Raw genomic sequence first — 22694 nt, forward strand, 5'->3', positions numbered from 1 at the left:
AACTTCTGCTCTCAGGCAATAATAGCACACAGATTGAGAGAGGTGGCCCTTCTTTACAATGGGAGGAAGGAAAGATGGTCTTTCATGATACAAATGGATGAGCTGGTCCTTCATAAGTGCATTTCTACTTTTCCCCTCTAATTTTCTTCATGTTTCTACAGATGGGGTGATTCTCGAGTTTGAATCTGTCCTCATGTTTCCTCCCCCACACACACACCTCTGTCTTACTCAGTGTGATATCTCATTGCAGACCAGGAATTGAAGCTGGGGCCTTTCTGCTTCAGCTTTACAATGGACAGTGAATGTAACAACAGAACTATTGTGGAGCTGCCACATAATCTCTGATTGATAACAATGCTGTCTCTCCGGATAAATCCAGAACCTTTTTTGCCAGAAATATTACAACTGTATTCAGTTGCTGCCACAAATCGGCTAACATGCCACAGTTTTGTTTATAAGGCTGCGTTTTCCATTGATTTTAATGGGACAGAAAATACTTCTGAACTGCAAACTGCTCAGTGTTCTTGCTGCACAGACTCCAGGGAGTCTAGACCAAAGAGAAGCAGGGAGTGAATGTGAGAGACTTGCACAATTAAAGTGAGTACTTTTGTCTACCTTATTCTTATTCTCTAGAGGAGCTGCAGAAAAGCAATCGAAACAAAATATTGACATTCAAAACCTGAAAGAGGCTAAAGTAGTTTAGAATAATATTTCTTAGTGACTTATCAATTTTTGTAAAAAATTGGTCACTCAATCCACTACTGTTTGTGGGACATTGCTGTGTGCAATTGTCTCCCACATTTCGTCCCACAAATTGTACAGTCAATTCGCTTTACAGTATATCCCTGAAGTGCTTTGAAATGCCTCGAAGACATGATAAGTTGCTAAATCAAATCCAAGGATTAATATTGTTATTATTACCCTTTATCAGTTGTGTACCTGACTGATAGCAATAACCAAATTATACTTATCGTAGATGGGCAACAAGAGTTAGTTTCTAAAGTCAGAGTACTTTACGACGCAGAAATAATGTGTAAGAATAGAATTAGTTGATAACACCTGGTGCCATCTTTTCCCAGTGATAATAATATGCTCAGGTTTCAAACGGCTGAGAGGTGATGTCTCAGATCACACAACTAGTCTTGCAAACTACTGTAGGTGAAATTCATCAAAATACTATAATGATAATGCTTGCATTTGATGTAGCGCCTTATCACATTGTTGAGGCATCTTAAAGATCTTCACAGAATATACTGTAACGTGAATTAATTATATATTTTGTGGGCAAAACGTGGCAGCCATTTGCGCACAGCAATGTCCCACAAACAGTCATGGAAATCGAAATGCATGGAAGAAATTTTTGCAATTTGCGCGAAAGAGCAAATGCCTCATGAAATTAAATCTCTGTTCTGAGTTGTAGTTTAAGTCGTTGAATCTGTTTGTGAAGCAATTTTGTCCCTGAGTCAGCTTGACCTTGTCAAGAATAAAGCAGTTTTACAGATAGGATCCCCATTGAGACGTCTTTCTTTGAAAAGCTTTGCTTACATAATATGACAGCTTCAGCAAGATATATTTATTAGACTTCCGGATGGTCCTAGGCTGTTCAGAACTAATGACTTCTTAAAGATGCTCAATCCAGTTAGCATCAGATACAAATCACCAAACGGTCAACAGATGCGGTGCTAATTCAGTGATCTGGTTTGGAGATGAACTGAGTTACACTGACATCTTTGTCGCCTAAGAATCGAAGTGCAACGATACAATACACTGTACAATGTATGTTTGTGTAGCATATTTCACATTGAGAGGACATCTCAAAAGGTTACACTGAAGTTTGAAATAGGCATTGTTCTTGCTATTGAGAATGAGGCTTGAAGTAAAGTGATGTTGGAAGGATAAGTATATGGTAACACCTATTAACATGAAAGCTAAATATTTGATACTGCCACGCCCATTTCCCCGAATGAGGAAATCATTCCTTCCTGCAGCAATCTGATCTTACCAGAACAAGTAGTGAACAATCTTCCAAATAGGAGAACTCAACAAGCTAACCCCAAATGCATTTTTAAGAGATGAGAAGCAGAAAAAATTAATCTTCCCACAGATATTGTAAAATCTTTCAGACTTTTAACTTGTGAAACTGTCCGCATTATCAGGATCTTTTTGGAACTCTTACTTTCAACATAGGAGCTTTTATCCTCTCTTCTCAAATCTCTTGAGTGGTTGGGGAATTATTTGCAATGATAAGTAGATCACTTTTGCTTCTAATGGAGGCTATGACACATTGGAAAAGGCTGCAGAGTTTTCACTGTCAGATACACTCACAGAGCGCAGCTCACGTATGTCTGGGGAGTAAGAGTGGTGACCATTCAACTGGCTATTGTGTCGTGAATTTCTTAGGCTTTCCATCACTCCACAAGCTCTTCTCCATGGCTAATACTCCAAAAGTCGCAATCTGTAAACTTGCATCAGTAATACCCTGTGAGAATATACTTGCGGCTGGCGTATTCACTCACTTAGAGGTGTCTGGGATCAAAGTGCCACAGCAATTCTCCTGGGTAGAAACTAAAGAGAGTGCTTCAGTGAATGAAATGTCTCATTATCCAAGGGAAAGCAAGACAGGATTTGTCAAAGCTGTTCGATGGTTGTCACCTTACCAGTGTAACATTGTGTATCAGTTTCTGCTTTACACATGATCGGCTTATCTGATGTGCACCCATGATCTTTCGCACACTTTATTTTCTTTCCTTGCACATCTCAGACAAAGTTAGTTGGCCAGTGAAAAATGATCACACTCCTTTTGGGTAAGATTTGCAATTTTGAAAGGTTTTGAGGGGATAGATGGTGAAAGCTAGTTGGTGAAACAGTAATAAGGAAGAGCAAGAACTGGAATGACACTGGAGGGGTCGAGGGGAACTTTGTTTTACATACCAGCATGAAATGTTTACCTTGTCTTATTCTGAGTTGGGAATTGGAATGACAGTAGATGATCCCAGAGGGAGAGGTATGACCAGCATAGGCTGGATGGGCTCCTGTGTAGTAGTGTCTGTGAGCATGTTACCTGCTTCTCTGTGGGCACCAACTGATTGATGGTACTGTTTGCCTCCACAGTGTTCTGGATGATGAGAGCAGCAACCTGCGGCAGCAAAAGCTTGACAGACAGGTAAGAATTTCAAATGTTAAACTTTTTAATAATGCTTCTTTTCTCGGCCGGCTGAGGTGAAAACATGACACTTTTATTTCAATATAAAATATCATTATTTGTCATTTTGGACAATCCTGCAAGACATAACTTGTACCAGTCAAGGGTTATTAATTTACTATTGGAAACGTGTGCATCCTTTGAAAGGAAGTCAGTAGAGCTTTAAAAATTATACGTTGAATGGAATAATAACAAGAACTTGCATTTATATAGCGCCCTTCATGTGGGGAAATGGCCCAGAGTGCTTAACAGTGGCAGAGCCTGGCGCTGAGTTGGGGGGAGGGAAAAGGTGACCGAATGCACCATTGAAGAGGAAGGTCTTCAATTTTGATCTAAAAGAGGGGAAGGAGAGGGACAAGATTGAGGGAGAGAATTCCAAAGCTTTGGGACAGAATGCAATGCCACGAATACGATACCTGTCTCAATTTTAACTAAGCACTGGCTTAGTTATACTTCAGATCTGATTTTCTGCTGCCATTCAACCTAGCCTTTTGATGGTGGACTATCAGGACACCAGAAATTAATTACAAATGAATGTCTTTGTAACTGGAAAATTGAAATATTCATCACTAAATTCTGTTACAGCAGTTCTGCTAATATTGTGAGGGCAAAGAACTTGAATAACTGAAGCAATTTTAATTTTAAGATTATTTAAGAACAATCACAAATGCACTTTGTGGAATGACTGTTCCAATAACTTTCCAAAAACCAAGTCATGATAACTACCTTATTATCTAAAAAAAGAATATATATATATCACTGTCCATCAACTGGAGAAAAAAGTGTGCGAGAGGATTCCCCTGTCATTTACAGGATGAGTATCTTGGCTTTCATTTGTTTCCCTCTGACCGATCATGTCAGCGGTTTTGTGATTTTCCACTGCTCAACAGCAAATGGGTTTGACATGTACTTTAATTGACAAGGGACACAAGAAGGAAGTATTTGACGGCCCAATGCTCTGCATGCTGGCCAGTTATCTGAAGCAATCTAAAGTTAAATTGAAAGCAGAGCGAATATTTCAGGAATTTGTAACCTAACAGAGGAAGCTAAATCTCCCACTGGCACTGTGAGCTCAAGACTCTTCCTTCAATCAGCAGAAAGAATGATCGTCATGACTGGCGACATCTCAATTGAAGATCTTTTTAAAGTGTTGTTTACCTGTTGCTGTTTGCTGTCCACTTAGGAAGTGAAAGCAATTTTTTAAAAAAGCAAATGTCTTTAAAGATAATTTGTGTAAACATTCTGGAGCCCTGGATGAGAACAGGTCAAGGTCTGATACAATTGCATTGTGAAAAGAGGAAGAGATGTTTACAACTTCCATCCCTGGTGAGATATAGAGTACCATACAACCCCATAGTAGCAGTGTCTTTATATATAGATTGTTTGTAGGCTGTTGCTTATTACATTATATATTGCTTACCACCCACAAAATTGAGATGTCTTGATGACATGATAAGGCTCTATATCAAATGCAAGGATTATTATTATATTTAAGATTGCACACAATTTTTTTAAAAAATAGGCAGGATTAAATAATTGAAAAGCTGTCTATACCACTCTTCCAGATGCTTGCAGCCTTATTAAATATTTAGCATCTTGGGATGGTTCCAGTAACTTAAACTTACTGTCCTTTTATCGCTGGAACCTGGTTCTGAATCCAGCCCCGACTGATGAGGAGAAAGCCTCTTCCATCTCCAAGGGGTCAATGTGAGTTTGCGCAGCATTGGTTTAGATCTTACCAGTTCACTGCACAACTGGAGCCCTTTGGCGTAGTGGTAAAAGCACTCGCCTCACAAGTGAGAGGCCCTGGGTTCAATTCCCGGGCAGGGCGAAACAATGGGCAAGTTTCCTTACTCCACACACCACTGTTCACCTCGCAGTAAGTAAGAACTCGGTTTTTAGTCAATTGGTGGATTGCTTTTCCAGGAGTAATAATCTATTGTTCGCCCACAAATATACAGTCAATTCACTTTACAGTATATTCTGTGAAGCACTTTGGGATGTCTAGAAGACGTGAAAAGCGCTATATCAAATGCAAGGATTATTATCAAATGCAAGGATTATTATCTATTGAAAAAAATAATAATCATAATTTGGTCACTTAATCCATGACTGTTTGTGAGACACTGCTGTGAGCACTTGGCTGCCACTTTTCCCCCAAAAAGTTAACAGTCACTACACTTTATGGTGCATTCTGTGAAGTACTTTGAGACATCTAGAAGACGTGATAGGGCGCTTTATATCAAATCCAAGGATTATTATTAGTAGTAGTATTACAACTACTCGTGACTACTAAGTAACTCTGAGAAGTCTCAAGAATATTAGGCACATGGAGTGCAAGATTCAGACCTATGGATTAGTGGTGGACGGGGAGGGGCATGGTCAGGTTATAAATTGTTATGATAGCAATTATTCGGCTTTACTTCACACATGCTCATTGTATCTGTACGGCTTATTTGGTAGCACTCTCACCTCTTAGTCAGAAACTTGTGGGTTCAAACCCCATGTCCAGACCTTGAATCCGTATTGTTTCGGCTGAGACTCCAATAACGAGCTGGGGGAGTGTTCAGTTTTTGGAGTTGCTGTCCTTCAGATGATGCGTTAAACCCAGATTCCGTCTGCCTAGTCAGTTGGATGTAAATTATCCCGTTTTATTATCCAAAAAGAGAAGTAAATCCTAAATGACTTTGAAACAGCCTCTCGATGCACTCAAATGAATGTACAATTATTACGCAGTGCTCAGTCTCGAAATCAACATAGACAAATGCTCCACTCCACTTCTGAGATCCCTCACTTTGAAATGCACAGAAAACTATTTAAAATGTTTGCAATTATGTAATGCCATTACTTTACAATTAATAGATCCGGCCAAAGAAATAGCCTTTAGATTTAAATGACTCCCTGCTTCAAAAGCTTTCTGCTGGCTGTTATATCTGAATAAGTGCCTGAATGTTTACTGAGCTGTAAACCTCAGATTCTTATTGCAGTTAAATCTGATAAATCCTTCACTAGTTTGTCAGGGTATGTTATGATCAGCCTATTCCCCTTTCAACATTTACTCTGATTGGTTTCATATATATTTTATGTAAATTACCGATTTGTCTTGTCAGTCATTCCTTCTGCAACTGAACGTAAAGTTGAACAACTTAATGGACATGCATGGTCCTGACAGAGCAAACACAAATAATTCAATCCCATTGCATGCCTGAATAGGGATTATTACCTGAAAGCTATGCCCCAATCAGTGATTCTATGCAATTAGAATAATAATAATCCTTGCATTTGGTATAGCACCTTATCACGTCTTCGAGAGTATATTTGTAAAGTGAATTGACTATATTTTGTGGGCGAAATGGAGACTTATTTATCACATTGGAATTATATATTTGGGTACGAACGTCACATCCATGTTTCAACACATTTTATGATTATTTGGACATGTCATGGGCATAACTGTATGCCGCCATGAGAGTGACCCCTAACCTACCTGACATTGTCAAGTCAGCTTTGCCAGCAGAGATAACAAATCCTGGAACGTTGTGTTGGAATATGTGATATTTTGCAGCTGATTCAGTCAAATCATTATCAAATCTGTTGTGAAATCTTGCATTTTTTCTTTTGCCCCAATTATTTACGGCATCGCATTGGTGCCCGTGAGGTTTAGAAATTGCTACGTTTAGCTCCTGCGATGCCTTCTGGCATTTGGAACATTTGCAGTAGAAAATGTAACCACAAAAGCAGCCCCACTATTCAGCTCATTCAGTTCAAAAACCATCCTCAACGGGTTTCGAGCTTGTCTTAGCCATCATAACAGGATCCTTCAGATTTATCACTAATCTCTCAAAATTGGTTAATGACTTTCACCTTGGTTTCCATTGCTTCACTGCATACGAAATAAGTAATTTTGAAGATTGTTCCCTCAGTCCAATGAATACGTTATTTGCAGCTGATTCCCTCAGTGAGAAATTTAAGGATATGAGCTGACAACATTTAGTGCGTAAAGCTTTCATGAATGATTGGGGGCAAATGTAATGCTGAGCGATTTTGAGATTGTACTTTGTTTGAAATTGTGGTGCTCGGACACTGAACAGATAGTTATGTATGTTTGGAACACAATCTAACTAGGATTAGATGAGTACTGGGTGTGCGCCTGCATGTCTCCTCTAGGCAAATCAGTTTGGTAGCATTCTCACTTCTCGGGCAGTGACAACAAGCCACGCACCATCCATAATCCAGGCTGACCCTTTAGTGCAGAGCCAAGGGAGACATTCTTTTGACAAGACGTTAAACCAAGGTCCATCTGCCCATTACTGTTACAACAGAAGAGAAAGAAGGTGTCCTTGTGTTCTGACCAGTATTTCCACGCCACCCATTATTACCCAAACAAACTAGTGATTTGCTCATGCCTTTCATTGCTGCACATGTTCATGGGATATTGCTGACGCAGATTAACTGCCACGTTTGCCGACATTAGATGGTCACTTAGTGGGATACCAGCTCCTGTTAGTACTTCCTGACTTAAAAGGTGCTATGTAAATGTAAATTTGTTTTGCAATTTGATAATAAAAAGCCAGTGTCCCACTCACCAGCATTCACAGGGATTAGACTGACGTCAAACAAACATCACGGATATGGAATGAGGGTGGGGTGGGGGGGAGGTGGGAGTACCTCTCGCACGTTTGGGTAACGTTCAGTGTGAAAAATGTCATTGTTGCTAAATTGGCCTATTGTCAGATAATATTGTTCAGAATTATCCTATTAGTAAAACATCCTAATATGACATTTTGTCAGCAGTTTCCCAGTGTTGCTGAGGTACTGCAGTTGGAGCCAACATGTTGCAATCAGAGGAATTCTCTAATATATTTTCTGTTAAAATCACCTTGGTTACAGAGCAGTGACGTGAACAGGGCTCAGTGTTGTTGATCTGACCTCACAGTGAGCATCTGGGCTGAGAGAATTCAGCTACTGGTGCAATGATTCTTGCTGCTTAGGAGTTAACTTTGGAACAGTGTATGCAGGTCTCGAGTAAAAATGAATTTTATGCGCATTAATATTCAGGCTGAGTAAAGATGTCTTTATCTGCTAGGCACAATCACGACAGAGCCAGCCCATCAGTCATTCAATGACAACTTGCACTTTCATAGTGCCTTTCGTGTAGAAAGGAATGTCTTGAAGCACTTAGTTCAAATATGATATCAGGGAGAGGACAGGGAATGGAGAATTAAGAATGTTGGCTGTAAAATAATCTCAATCAGATAATTGACAAAGGTCACTTTATGGACGACACCTTGTGCTCTTACCTTTCGTTCATTGGGAAACTGCCCCAAATGAACAAGCTGTCCGCAATCACAACTATTGGAAATTTTCCCTCCCAAACACTCAAGGCCTTTTTTTTCTCCTCTTATCCCCCAGCGAGCGCTGCTGGAGCAGAAGCAAAAGAAGAGACGGCAGGAGCCCCTGATGGTCCAGTCAAATGTGGACGGTCGCTCACGGACTCGGAGGACGAAGCAGTCGGAGGAGCAGGCGCCTCTGGTCGAATCGTATCTCAACAGCAACAGCAGCACCATTTACCACGGTACGTCAGTATCTGTGCACTTTGTTGCATGCCCAAGCTCACAAACCCAATTAACTCAAGACTCGGGCGACTCTGGGGGAGGTATCAATGTACAGTTTGATGGTATAAAATAGCACAAAAATGTCACGAATATTCACCAATCAGGAATTTAATGCTTGCGATAGTTTGTGAAGTAAAATCGTCATAGCAAACTTTTTTTTGACTCCAAATAAACCTTTCTCTTTGTTGTTACCTCTGTTGGACCAAACACATGGAGCACCACTGCACACGTCCAAGGGTTAGAGAAAATTGCAGTGCCTGGTTAGTAACCAATGTAACTTGATCAGGCACACTCACTGACTTACCCGCTACATTTAACTCCTGGACAATCATCTATGGTTATCAGGCAGGAGACCTGCACTGGTAGGTTTTGAGAAATGTACACCATAATATTAAGTTCACTGGAAATAATGAGCAAGAATATCAGCTCCATCACTGCAACCATTTTCTTGAGTGGGTCTCAGCAGAGTTGGAGACACTTTCGAATCAGCATCTCCTCACTGTGAATTTTACGTTACACTCATGCATCTACAGGTGTAATTGCAACATGGAAATTATAGGATAATGAAGAGCTCAGCTTTCAATCCTCTGCCCCAGAATTGTGCTTTTACCTCAACTTCATGCAAACACGTCTGCAGTACCTGGGTGAGATTTCTATTTAATAACACAAATTATCTTTGCAGCCAGTTAACATGAGATTGCTGATTTAGTGACAAATTTACAGCAGTTTTGTGTTCTCAACTCATGCTCATCAGGAACCTTGATTATCCTCTATAATGGAATAACTCCAAGGGGATAATTGAATTTGGCGCACAATTCAGGTTCAACTGAACTGCTTATTTAATAAGATTTACCAGTAAAGCTATATATAATAATGTGAAGCTTTCATCTCACAACAATTTGTTACTTTTTTTATGAAGCAATATTTTATTAATGAAATGTTTGGAAGTAGAATCTAGCTTCAGAGAATTGGATTTACTTTTAAATTACATTAAAGCTGACCCAGATTGTCTTTGCAGCGCAGTAAAATCTTAAATACTATTTTGATGATAACTAAAATGGATCTTCAAAGGCACGGAATAAAGAATAAAGACATTGTCCGAAATGGGGAGAAGGGGGGGGAGGGTACAGGAACACCCAATGGGGGTTAGGTGAGATTCCAGAGACATTGTGAGAACCTCATTAAGCATCTCACACTGTTTTCCAATACACCCAAATGTCTGTGCATTGGTTCAGATTTGCCTATAGCTTGGGATACAGACCAGTTTTCTCTGCTCAGCACCATGAACAGTGGTTCTGTTGATTCCAGGAACAAAAATGCACCACATTGATTTAAATCCTTCTCAAAATTGTCATTTCTGTGTTAATTTAATGCTCATTAATGTCCTCTTTCTGCATGATTTTCACAATTATCTGACGGATATTACTGTAGAACAAATGTGCACATTTTCTGCAGGGCACACTGTGTGTAGAACAGTGGGAGAAAACTACAATTTCCTAGTAAATAAGAACTCTGCTTAGTGTAAAGAGGATTACATGAGTTTGAGAATTATATCTGTGTTGCTAGTGAACCATAGAGGCTAAATTTAACAGTAAAATGGGTGACCATCCAGATGACGAGAAAACATCTGTGGTTAGATACCCAGGCGCTCCTGAGATTTGAAAAAGGCATTAAGCTCTCCCACAGTATTATCTCTCATCCAGAAAAAAGTACATCACAGATGGACAGCAAGGAGCTGAGTGCCACAATCAACAATCAAGTGCAGTGAAACAGTGAGAGAAGAAACTAGTGATGAGAGTTCAAATCATTATTTAAAGAAAATGAATTAAGCTGTTGTGCCTGATTAGGCAGTAAATTGCGGTGTGCCAGTGAAACGAGTTGTTAGCTCAATCACTCATCATAGTCTTCAAGGTCAGGGATTATTGTGTTGGGAAATGGAACAGCTTGGCATTAATGGGCAAGAGAGGCCCCAATCTCTCATTGCCTTAAAATTTAAGACTGTGCAAAATTTTGTCCACTCCTTCCTTCCTCAGAAATCAGTGGGAAAATAACCAATTTCTTTTTCTTCTCATCTTTTGGAGAATGATTTGTATCGCGGTTACATTCGGTTCAAGGGTGCTGATTTCAAATTGACCCAAATCAAATTCAGGTATATTTGCAAATCCCTACCATTGCTCCAAAGTACAATGAAAGTGATTGCAGGATAACTTAAGCTAGCGAAAGTGTTAACGATGGTTGAAAATTAGTGTTTAAATGGAAAAGTAATATTTCTGACTCATAGTGAAATGCAGAGGTTGTGATTTTACACTGTGTCTTATCGTTCTGCCATACTTTATAAATAGGGCCCAATTTACATATAAATCCAAATGCTAAGGCTATTTGCATATGTGCTTTCTACTGTACTGAGTGCTCGCCGCTCTTTCAATGCACTTCAGAAACCACGAGACACCCACTCCATAGATTTCTGCAATATTGCAGGTCAAAAGTCTGGCAGCAATACAACTGAATAATTAATTTAACAATGGTAAATTTCAGTGTTAGAAACTACAATGAAAGGAGTTGCCTCACAAGGAAAAAACATATCCAGAGAAGGAATCCACACATTTTTTTTCAATTCTTTTTGGAGACGGAAGGGGGCAATGTATCTTTTGTAACACAAAGATTTTGTTTGGAGTTGACACAATTATACTTTTTGTTCCGGTTTATATCATTGCCATGTGTATTTCGTCACAAATGTTCCCTCTTCATGCTCCCTCTTTATCACAGCCTTTGCATTTGCACTCTTGAGTTCTCACTCAGCGGTGCATGAATAAAATGAAGTCAACAATAGTTACCAGTTAGAAAGTGATGTGACCATTGAATCCGAGTAATAAATATTAAAAGCATATCCCTGAAGCTTTGTGCAATGCTGGCATGAAATGAACAGGATAGTATTTCAGAACCTCTGTTTGATCCACTTACACACATTTACCTCCACAGTGACACTGGCTCACCTTTGGACTGCTATGCAGGTGGCTGTCTAATCCATGGCAGCTACCATTTAATTGGATTGGAAACTAACTTGTTCTTGGGGAAATTGCAATTAACTGGTTTACTTGATGCATGCAATAGACTGCAAATGGCCCCAGACTGGCTGGCCTGGTCTGCTAATTTCTAGTAATTCACATATTGTTCATTGATGGCCAAAACCTCATTTACACAGGCAAAGTTAAGCTGGAGAAACCTTCCCTTTATTTGCAACTCAGCCATTATGATGGGGGTCAGTCTCATCCCACTGCCAATTCAGACTTTTCTAAACTGGAGGCAGGACATGTCAACCAATTCTCCGCATTCCTGTTTGCTCTGTCTTCTCTCCCAGTCTGAATCCTGCCTTTTGTCTACCAACTCTTTTCCCATACGAGCTGGGTACAAAAACAAATCAGCACAATGTATGAACATGCACTCCTTTGTTTTGTGACTGTGAAAATAGCTCCACTACAAGTATTGACTCTTAAGCATGGTTCATGGCATAGAGGCTTAGGGTGAACTGGAGTGTCCTGCTGGAGGCTGGGCTTCGGCAGACAGATTCCCTGCTAATGTTGAAACAACTGTGGGAGGATAGGTCGTTCTTCACTTGAGAGTGAAATTGTTATTAATCCTAATGATATCCATCAGTTGTTAATGTCACTGCAGTATAGAAAGCTAAGATGTGGTGAACCTTTTTCAAAACATATTGATTTAATGACGTATTAAATCTGTACATTGTTAATTAAGGGATTTGTACTATTGTAGTACATAATATAATGTAATGTATTGACAATCTTAGTGTTACAGAGGGTTTAAGGATGACTTAATGAATACATAGCTTAAACTAGTGAAAGTTATGAAGGAAGACTGTAGAAACTAAGACTGTTACATTGGGGAAGAGACAATTGAGGGATGATTTTACGAAGTATTCTGGATCCTAAAAGGTCAGATAAGCTATTACAACAACAATTATATGTAGAATATATATATATAATATAACAATTTATGTAATGCCTTTCGCATCAGGAGGACGTCTCAAAGTGCTTCACAGAACTGACCAAAAAGAAAAGTATGAAGATGAGCTTTAAAGCTGGGGAGAGACTCCAGGATGGAGTACCAGAGGAAGGGGGCAGATTGACTGAAAGCTTGCCCACTGATGGTCGATCAGGTCAGGAGGGGGCATGAAGCAAAGACTAAGCTAGACTCCAATATCTAATTCAATATGGTGAAGAGGTCCACAGGCAGGAGGCCATGTTCGCAAATTCCAAAGAGGAGGGGGAGGTGAATAGATATTTTAGAGCTTCATTACTTTATGTAGAGGGCAGTTAGCATGTGGAACACCTTCCCCAATGAAGTGAAATTAAGTAAGATTTTGATGGCAAAAGGGGATTGTAAGACTTTGTTAAGGAGAGATGCTATTTCAAAATGAGACTAGCTGGAGAGACTGTAGTGAAGATTTTGCCCCATGAAGCATATCCTGAGCATTCTATACACTTTAGAATATGTATTGAGTATACTGGTGTGTACCCGTGTGATATTGCATGTTGAGTACTGGTATGCACATGTGTGGTGCACTGGTTTGGACACATGTGGAATCGTGATGTGTACCCACGTGGGCGAACAAACACAGAAAAGGAAATGTGTGCTTTGCAGTTTTGTAACCACAGACGCATTAACGTCTAAAGCAGTTTACAGATGGAATCAAACAATTTAATTCTAATTTCACACTTTAGCAGAGAAAGCCTCTGATCAGTCACCTGTGAAGCGTTGCATTATTCAGAATCGTTTCAATACAGCTCCCAACATGTTCAAAGAATTCAAGCAATCCCTTTGTTGTGATCTACCTGCTTTAATTTCAGAGTCGTTAGAGTCAAATCTAAATTAGAACCCATTAACTTTCTGAATAATTGGGTCTCCTTTTTTGAAGCTTTCATAATATCTCAATATATTTCTCTGCCCTAAACATTTACACAAAACGTGTCCCAGGCTCAGTGTACGACTTTCCACGCCCACAGATATTATGCTGACAGCCACATTACCCAGACATGTCTGGATCAAGGTCAGATTCTTCCTTCAATTTCATGAAGGAAAGCATATGTTCTCCACTTTAAATTAGAGCGTGTCTCCTCATGTGCGGGTGCACAATAGCAGTCCCTGACTACCTTCAGCTATTAGTTAGCCAGCAATGTGTGCCAGAGATTGGAGAAAAGATGGTGAGGTGGAGGGGTGAGGGGGAAAGAGCTGTAAATCATTTTCTGTAAAATCCATCTGCCTACCACCAGGAAACCCAGTGTCCATTGAGAATGACTATGCCACTCATGCATACTAGTTGTGTCTCCTAATCACCCCACGGTCTGAAAATCAATAAAATAATCATGCAGTTGCCTATTCCATTTTCAGAACGTTTACGATCTTGCCATAAAGGAAGAGTATTCTGTGAAACCAAGCAGTTGCACTTTACTTAAAGCCTATTGAAACTGTTCCGCTGTTTACATTTTCCTGTGCATCTCCCCTCTGCTTTATCCTTATCTCTTCTCTTGCTCTTCTCTCTTTCTCTCTTTCCCCCTCTGTTCCTTGTCCGTCTCTACTGTTTCCCCCACCTTCCCCTCCCCTCCGCACCTCCAAATATTGGCGTGCAGCAGTGCAAGAAGCCGAACAGGAGGATGTAAAGGTTGTAACAGACGTGCAAGTCCCAAAGCCTCCTAAAAAATCAAAGTCTGCAGCTGCAGGCTCACAGGCCGCCAGCACCAAGAAGGAGAAAAAGGGGAAACACAAAGGTCAGCCTGCTGCCACTGGCGTGAAACTAGCGTTGCATGCAGACTGCTTGTCTCCGCAGTGAAAACAAATCAGCATGCTTTGCTTGCAATGTCAAAGTGTACCATAATGGATTCCCTTTAACATTCCTTTCAACATACAATCTGAGTGTTGTGGAATGAGAGAGGACGCGTTAACTCATCCAGATTGATGTTCGTGTTTCTGGGAGGCTCAGGAGAGGCTAGAGAGACAGGGTAGAGAACAGGGAGGGAGCGATCGAGAGCATCAATATTGGCAAGAAAAAATACTACCGTAATGAAAATCCTTACATTTGATACAGTGCCTTTCACGTCGGGAGGACGTCTCAGAGTGCTTCACGGACTACACTGTAATTAGCAGTGACTGTGTGCTTTGTAGATAAACGTTCAATTTGGGTAGAAAATGGAAACATTTAAAGAAATAAAAAGACAATGAGGGTAAGTTACAATGGGTAACCAGAATTAAAGCGCTGACTTTACTTTCTTTTTAATCTAAATTTTATTGCAAGCATTTATTTTATTATTTGGGGAATCGTATTACAGTGGTAAAGTGACAGATACCATTTGAGTAGCTTTATTGCTGTACTATTAGTGTTTAGTTTGGTATGTGGACCTGCAAAATCTCTTGACTCCGATGGCAGTCGAGTTCCATGGATCTACCGGGGATTGAAGTTCAATGTAAACTGAATGAATACAACAGAATTTGACAGAATTAAAGGTGTACCTCATCCCAATAGCCAATGACCTGTGTCTAAAAGCTTTGAATGGCCTACGTTTGGTGATGCTGATCAAACCATGCAGTTATGTCAACCGTGATAAGGATATTCATTAACATAAAAACAGTACAGTAATCCCCCAAGAGGACAATTGACAACCAGGCAGTGAAGCATTTTGGTGTGAAATTTTTGCACCCTGCCCACTCCCCAAAGGTTCTTCTACCCTGCATTTAAAAGGTGGAGGGGGGTGCGAGGTTGGAGAGGAGGAAGAGGGGGGTTTTCTGCTGCTTTTCTTTGATCCTTTTGCCCACAAAACATAGTCAATTCACTTTACAGTATATTCTGTGAAGCGCTTTGAGACATCTAGAAGACGTGATAAGGTGCTGTATCAAATGGAAGGATAATGATTATTATTATCATTATTTTTGCCAGTCATCAGTCGATGCTTAGGTAACGACCTTAGGGATGACGATTCATGTTTGGATTAGTCTTTCAAAATCCCGGTCACTATGAACCCATGTGCAATGAAATCCTAAATCAATCTAATTACATTCATACCGGTACACTAGAACATCTACAACTCAGGCAGGTACTTGACAGGCCATTTAGATGCAATAAAAATCAGAGTGTCCCTAAAATTGGTCCTTGGGGAAACATTTGTATTGAATAAGTGTGACTTAGTCACTCTGTTGCTCTGGAATGACTGTGCAGTCTGTTCCAAAGATAAAATTTAACCTACTCTAGAATCCCACATTTCTGAGTACATCTGGCAATGTTAAACCTTTATTAGACTTCTTTTAACTTGCAAGTCTGTCTGGCTAGGAAAAGGCAAAATAGCTTTTAAAAACCCAACTCATTTTGCCTTTGGATTCAAACTGATGGCGATTTCTTACATATGGGCAGATAACACTGTTCTCAAGTGCAAAAACCTCCATGCAGTTGAATCGCTATTGTCCTGTTTCTCTCCCTTCCCAGCCCAGGAACTAGGTACTCGGGGAAGGGGAGGAAGGGGCTACAAGCAAAGGAGTAGACTCAATTGAAGGAAGGCTGCTCAAACGTTCTATAATTTCAGAACTCTATGTCTAGCTTCACCTTTCAAACGATGTTCCCACGATGAATATTACCATGACTTGCCCAGTCCACTGTCTTTTACTTGATCAGGTTTAATATAGATTTACACATGGCTGATTGTGAAATGGCATTTACTCCTAATAATTACTTTCAGTAGAGCAGCCTTTTGCACACGGGCATCCTCTCTCAGACTTTGAACCACTGAGAGACCCACCTCCTCGCATCCCTCCAGCACAGAACCAGGTGAGTGCAGTGTGCAGGGGTGGGCTGGGTATACGGGAAATTGGGAATTTTTTGGAGGTACTCCATGAATGGTTCCCAATGCTTACCACCCCTGCAGCTTGGTTGAAAAGTTCCAATTTTGTTTTTAAATGCTCAGATGTTTTGTGTGGCTGTGTGCTCTAGGCTAGCTCAAGTAAGTATCTGATTTGTTGTACTGAATGGGCTTTGTCGTTCAGGGAACATGGTAGGTGTATAGGATGGGCATAATATGGCATCTGTTATTTACTGGGTTGGGTTTTGCACAGACTGCATTCTAGCTTGGGCGCCATCTACAAAAACACAAGAAGGAAACATTTTTTTTGCTGAACATGTTATGTTTGCGAAGGCTATTTTATACTTGCTGCCAAACAGATCAGTTTTCCCCCTTGAGAACATTGAGAGACAGGTCACTGTAGGTCAGAGCCCTCCCTCTCTGTCCTGGGGTCTCCATTTACCACACATCCACCTCAGATCTTGGCTCTGGACTTGACATACAGCAGAAGAGTTTCCTTCAGCCCATTGTGAAGGAACCCGGAACCACAACAGAAGTACCATTTAGATGCATGTTTTATATGCCAGAAACTTAACCAGCTTTAGGACTTTGCTAATCATTGAAGAGAGATGAAAACAACAAGAGTTTGGCCCTTCAAAGGACAGTGTCCAAGCAAACCATTAGGTCCATCACAACCACCAGATACCAACAGGCAATTGGTACTGATGCCCTATCATGTCCCAGTAAATACCTTCAGGGTCCCTTCTGGAGCCATATTGCGGCACTTGGGGGGCATCTGAGACATCTCTACAATGTGATAAGGTGCTATATTAAAGACAAGGATTATTATCCACCATCACATGCCACTGAGTGGCCTAGTATTCAAGATGATGAATGTATTACACAAGATCCCCAGGTGAGTCCCCCAACAGCACATCATCATCTGCAAAAGGAAATGCCTGGAACAGTTGCATCAAGTCCATCCATCTCAATGTCATCCAGTGCATGTGTTAGAAGGAACATAAATTTGTTTTCATATGTTCCTGCACAAATATTGATGCTAATGCCAGTGTTATTGCTTATTGAGTCTGTACTGGCCCAGCAGTTATTACCCATTTACATCTTTTACACATCACGGTATTACACTGTATTTACACAGTTGAATTCCTCTACCATTCACCACATAAATGGAAAAGGCTCTTATCTTCAAGTAAAGGAATGTACACTTTTTCTTTAAATTACTTGCTCTTAGGGAGCTAATTAAGTTTGGAGTGATCTAATTTTCTTGCTCATTTATCCTAACTGAAAGAGAAGCTAATTTTACTCCATTTTACCCCTTAGCCATAATCTGCCCAAAGGAAAATGACAGTGTTTTAATTAACTCTGCGTTTTTAATCTCCCTCCTGAACCACTTTCTGCTTTGACTAACGCTGATTGACAGCTGCTGCTATGTAATAGTGTAAGATTGAAAGAGAGTTGAAAATGAAAGGACTGGATCAGAACCATAGGGGAGGGGGAGAAAAGGAGGTGGAAATAGCAAATGACAGAATAAGGTTTTTGTATGAATTTATAACACAATAGAATCGAAAAATCATACACAACTAATGTAATATTATGCTGTTAACAGAATCAAAATCTCTGCTTAGAAGTTCACAACAGCAGTGAATAAGTTAGGTTGACGTCTCAAGGCACTTCACAGGATTCACTGCAAAGTTGGGGACTGTAAGATTTTTGTAGGTGGCCAATTTGCACAGAGCCAAGTCCAACAAACAGCCATGAAGTGAATAACCAATTTTAATCTGGGGCGTTGTTGGCCAGGACTCTGAGAGATACTTCCTTCACTTTTCAGGTAGTGACGTGCCATCTTTAATAATAATTCTTGCATTTGATATAGCGCCTTATCATGATATAGCATTGATTCAGGTTAGGCTCCCCGCCAAGGGGAAAGTTGGTGAGGGCTTGGGAAGAGGTTGCTTGGGGTTTTGTTCTGTCAGCTGCCTGCATTTTCAGTCTTTTGCTCTCCCTGCTGCTCCTGGCTGGTGACCCAGTTGAACCACGGTGAGTGAGAGAGTACACAGAGCTTTTTCCTGTGTCTGATCGCACTGTACCTAATCTGGACCCACTCAATGCTGTCATTGCTCTGATGGGATTGTCTGAATTATTTTTAGACATTCCCTGCTGTTCTTTGTTGGAAAATGAGCTCAGAACTGCTGGAAGTCAAAGTCACTAACTATCTACATCAACCATTTATAGCAAGTGGCTAGACAAGTTCCCCGAAGGACCAATTTACACTCTTTCTGTACGTTCGAGCCCTCTCTCACAGTGTCATTTGAGCTTTAATGGGGAGAAGTGAAGTTTTTTCAGGTAGGTGCAGCATTAAACAACAACAATGTCTGTTGAGGCTGGTAGAGGCAAGATAACAGCGAAGCCATGGATTAGACAGGAAATGTAATAAATATTTTTCACCACAATTTTCAATGTAGATAAGTTTAGTGGTAATTCTAATGTGCAACTCAGGCACTTGTGAGTGAATTGAAATTTATGGAGGTTGACTCAAGATCTTGGAGAGATAAGGACTTCATCAACAACAATGGAATCTACCGCAGAACATTTCAAGCAAAGTTTGCTCAAGGTGCCCACAAAGTGCCGGGTTTTTGTGTCTTCCCAGGCTGTCCTCTTTTCAGGCAGAGTGGTTGAGAGAATAACACCACCACCGACAACAACTTTCATTTATATGGCAACTTTGACGTGGGTTGTGCCTCGTGGATCAGACAAGTTTGGTGTCCCATCAAAGTTTTGCTGGATCATTGAAATGATCAGCAAAATGTTCACAGGAGGAAGCCTATCTATTTGGCTGCAAATATAATCATAATCCTCTCATACCTAAAGTGCGATTTTGTGGTGCCTAGAATTCCTCAGTATCAGCCTGAAATAGGACATTATCCTGAAAGATCAAATGCAAGGATTATTTAAATAAGCCTGTTTTCTTATTTCTTTTTCCATACCTTTAATTTCACAGCGATCGGCTCTTGTAAATACAGGGTTACAGAAAGCAATCTCTGATTCAGATTGATAAATGGCAACTGGTCAAATGCCTCCTGGATATGCACAGAGAAACTAGCGAATATGCAAGATAAAGGCATCGTGACAGAAGCTGCATTAATCAGCTCTTTGAACTGTTCTATTGAGAGCTCAGCCTCTGTTGCTTCTCATCTTGGCATGTGATAAGGCATCATATCAAATGCAAAGAGTATTATTATTTCGCCCACAGAAATATACAGTCACTTTACAGTATATTCTTTGAAGTGCTTTGAGACATCTCGAAGACATTTTATAGATGCTATATCAAATGCAAGGATTATTATTATTATCTTCAGTCGTGGCTTATAATACATCCAAAGAATATTACTGAGTCGTTGCTTGCCATTACATCGCATACAAAAGAGTCCATGATCTTCTAAGCAGTAAGCTTCGAATCACAATTTGAAATCTTTTTAATAGAATTTGATTAGTCTTGCGAAACCCTTAAAATGCAGCCGGAAAAAAAACAGGATTAATTGCACTTTTACTTGGCTTTATGAACCTTGCTGAAGAGTGTTGCAAATTGCATCAATGTTTATCGATTTCCAAATCATTAGTCAGAAATTTAAAAAATAATGGGAGCTGTGTGGTGTGACTCTGTAAAAATCTTTGATTAGAATCTCATCCAATTACTGGGTTGAGGAGCAGTTGGCAAATCTTCTGTCACGAAAAAATCTGGATGAAGGTCATGTATTTCATCTGCTTTCCACCACTAATGCAGCATCAATGGATGTTCCAATGTACCATGCTGTGTTTACTGGAGCTTGCTGTGATTGACAGCAAACTAATCAATTGTGTTTCTTTGACATAAAGTTGATTTAACATCTGCCTACGGAATTTCACACCTGTCTTATGTACAATTGATGAGAATCACTAAGAGAACTCAATTTCCCTCTTCCTCCTATTTCTCTTCTCTCCTGTCGGTGTTTAATTCCTTTTTCGTCTATCCTCCAGCACTTTATCCAAGTGTCCACTATTTACGTAGGAGCCTGGGCAGTGAGTCTTGCAAAGCTTTTTGACTGCAGTGGAAGAGGAATGGTGCGTTACCTCATCAGTTCCCCCACCCCTGCACCCCCTCAGCTTCGATGCCCAACGAGCTGTGTGAAACGCTTTGGGATGTCCTCCTGATGTGAACAGCACGTTTTCTAAACATTGGATTGGACGTGACGATTATTCGATATTTTGCAATAGTGGAAACTTTCAGTTTACCGATTGGTTCCAGGCTTCCTTTGGCAATGACTCTGTGTGTGTATGCATGGGTGCGGGCATGCATGTGCTTGTGGAGAATTGAATTGAGTGTCAGCCACGACTTGCTCCCTCCTACACTTTGTTCAAGTTCCATCTACCTCTTTGACCGCACTTTGGTTCATCTTTCCCCTCCCCATCCCCCTCAGCTCTCACCCCCAACTCGGGCAACAAGCCAGGATTGTTAAGTGAGTTGGGACGGCCTCCCAACGTGAAGAATGCTTTATAAATGTAAATTTGTATTGTATTGTAGCTCTGTCATTACTTGTTCAGTTTGGTAAATCTAATACAAGAGCTTTGTTCACGTTGTAGCAGACGGGTGTGGAGGTGGTCATGTTGGTGATTGTCACAGTTAGGGGGTTCCACCAAAGGATTAGTAACACAAGCAGGTTTAACATGTGCAAACACTAGGGTTTGACTCTATGAGTAAAACTCCCTCCTGTAGAAGTTTAACGCACTCCGAGATGACAAGTCTGTAACACATTGAAGTGACTGAAGTCTGTCCTCTGGCCTGGCAGGTATCGATGGACCTGCAGCCTTTCAGGATGACCTGCAGGAGGTGAGGAGCCAGGTTCAGATCCTCACCGTTGGGCAGTCCAGCAACGATGATGATGACACAGACCCTGTGGCCAGCGCACAGCAAACAGCCAAGCAGGACCTCAGAGTCGCAATGCAGAAAAAGGGTAAGTCATTCAGACTGTCCTATTCTTGAAAGAGAAGCCTGATCCATACAGTGGGGTCTAAATCATGGTACATAATGGGATTGCTTAATGAATAATCCTATTAGAATTCCCGTGGCTCGGCATTTCTCCACTTGCATAAATTGGGCTCCCTGTTAAGGAATCCCATTATAAAGTAGTACAAATTAGATTCCAATATATTTTTGCTTGACTTGCACAGTGAGCACTTCCCAAAGACAGCTTCCAATTAATTGAAAAGGATCACTGAACTGATTATAACTGAAAGACAAACTTCTCGGTCTAAGGCAGCTGCAATGAGCCTTTCAGTGTTATATGTGTATATGTTTTACCATGTGGCATAAGGCATCATAATTCATGGGTGCTCCTTTTGCAATGGGATGTGGGATTGAGTGCAGCCTGGACTTGTGGGTGATCTGCATTTGTGCAGTTTTCTTCGTCTGAGTTTCGAATCTCACATGTGTTTGACCTCTGCAGGCATTTCCAGCAGCATGAACTTTGATGAGGAAGAGGATGAGGAAGATGAAGATAGCTCCAGTTCCTCTCAGCTGAACAGCAACACCAGGCCTGGCTCCGCTTCTAGTAAAAAATCCAATAAGGTGAGGGGTGAAAACAGAGCTAATTCAACATAAAAGACATTTATTTCATAACTGTTGTTAAATCAACCCCCATTCATATTTTTACTGAAAGAGTAAACTGGGTGACTGGTTATGCCATGAAGTAGCACAGTGAGCACTTCCCAAAGACAGTACTTTTATAACTGAGATCTGATTTGAAATCCAGCATAGGTTAATGAGACCGTAGTTTGTTGTGTTCTTGGCTGTACGGCCAAGATGTACTATGTTAATGGGTTTGCGTGAAACTAGGTTCTGGTAAGTATGATACAGAACTGCACCAGTTTATATTCTGAGGTCATACGGATGCTTTGCACCTTCTCTGAACTTCATTAGATGTTTCCACTGGAAAAGCTTAAAAATTACAGTCTCCAGCACCGATACGCATAAGAAACAAAGGG

At 40.5% G+C, this 22694-nt stretch overlaps 1 protein-coding gene across 2 annotated transcripts in view; it reads left to right on the forward strand.

Moving 5' to 3' along the window:
- tub (TUB bipartite transcription factor) overlaps positions 1-22694 on the forward strand; it is a 92270-nt gene that overhangs the window by 59854 nt on the left and 9722 nt on the right. The window contains exons 2-6 of one of the 2 annotated variants that reach the window (XM_007887536.2): positions 3112-3163; positions 8615-8777; positions 14466-14600; positions 21500-21664; positions 22157-22278. In XM_007887536.2, coding sequence (XP_007885727.1) covers positions 3112-3163; positions 8615-8777; positions 14466-14600; positions 21500-21664; positions 22157-22278 — 637 coding nt within the window. Of the gene's footprint in view, positions 1-3111; positions 3164-8614; positions 8778-14462; positions 14601-21499; positions 21665-22156; positions 22279-22694 lie in introns of both variants that reach the window. The other variant, XM_007887537.2, reaches the window with a different exon arrangement.

Source organism: Callorhinchus milii, unplaced genomic scaffold (genome assembly GCF_018977255.1).
Source record: "Callorhinchus milii isolate IMCB2004 unplaced genomic scaffold, IMCB_Cmil_1.0 Scaffold17, whole genome shotgun sequence".
In the NCBI taxonomy this organism is placed as follows: Eukaryota; Metazoa; Chordata; class Chondrichthyes; order Chimaeriformes; family Callorhinchidae; genus Callorhinchus; species Callorhinchus milii.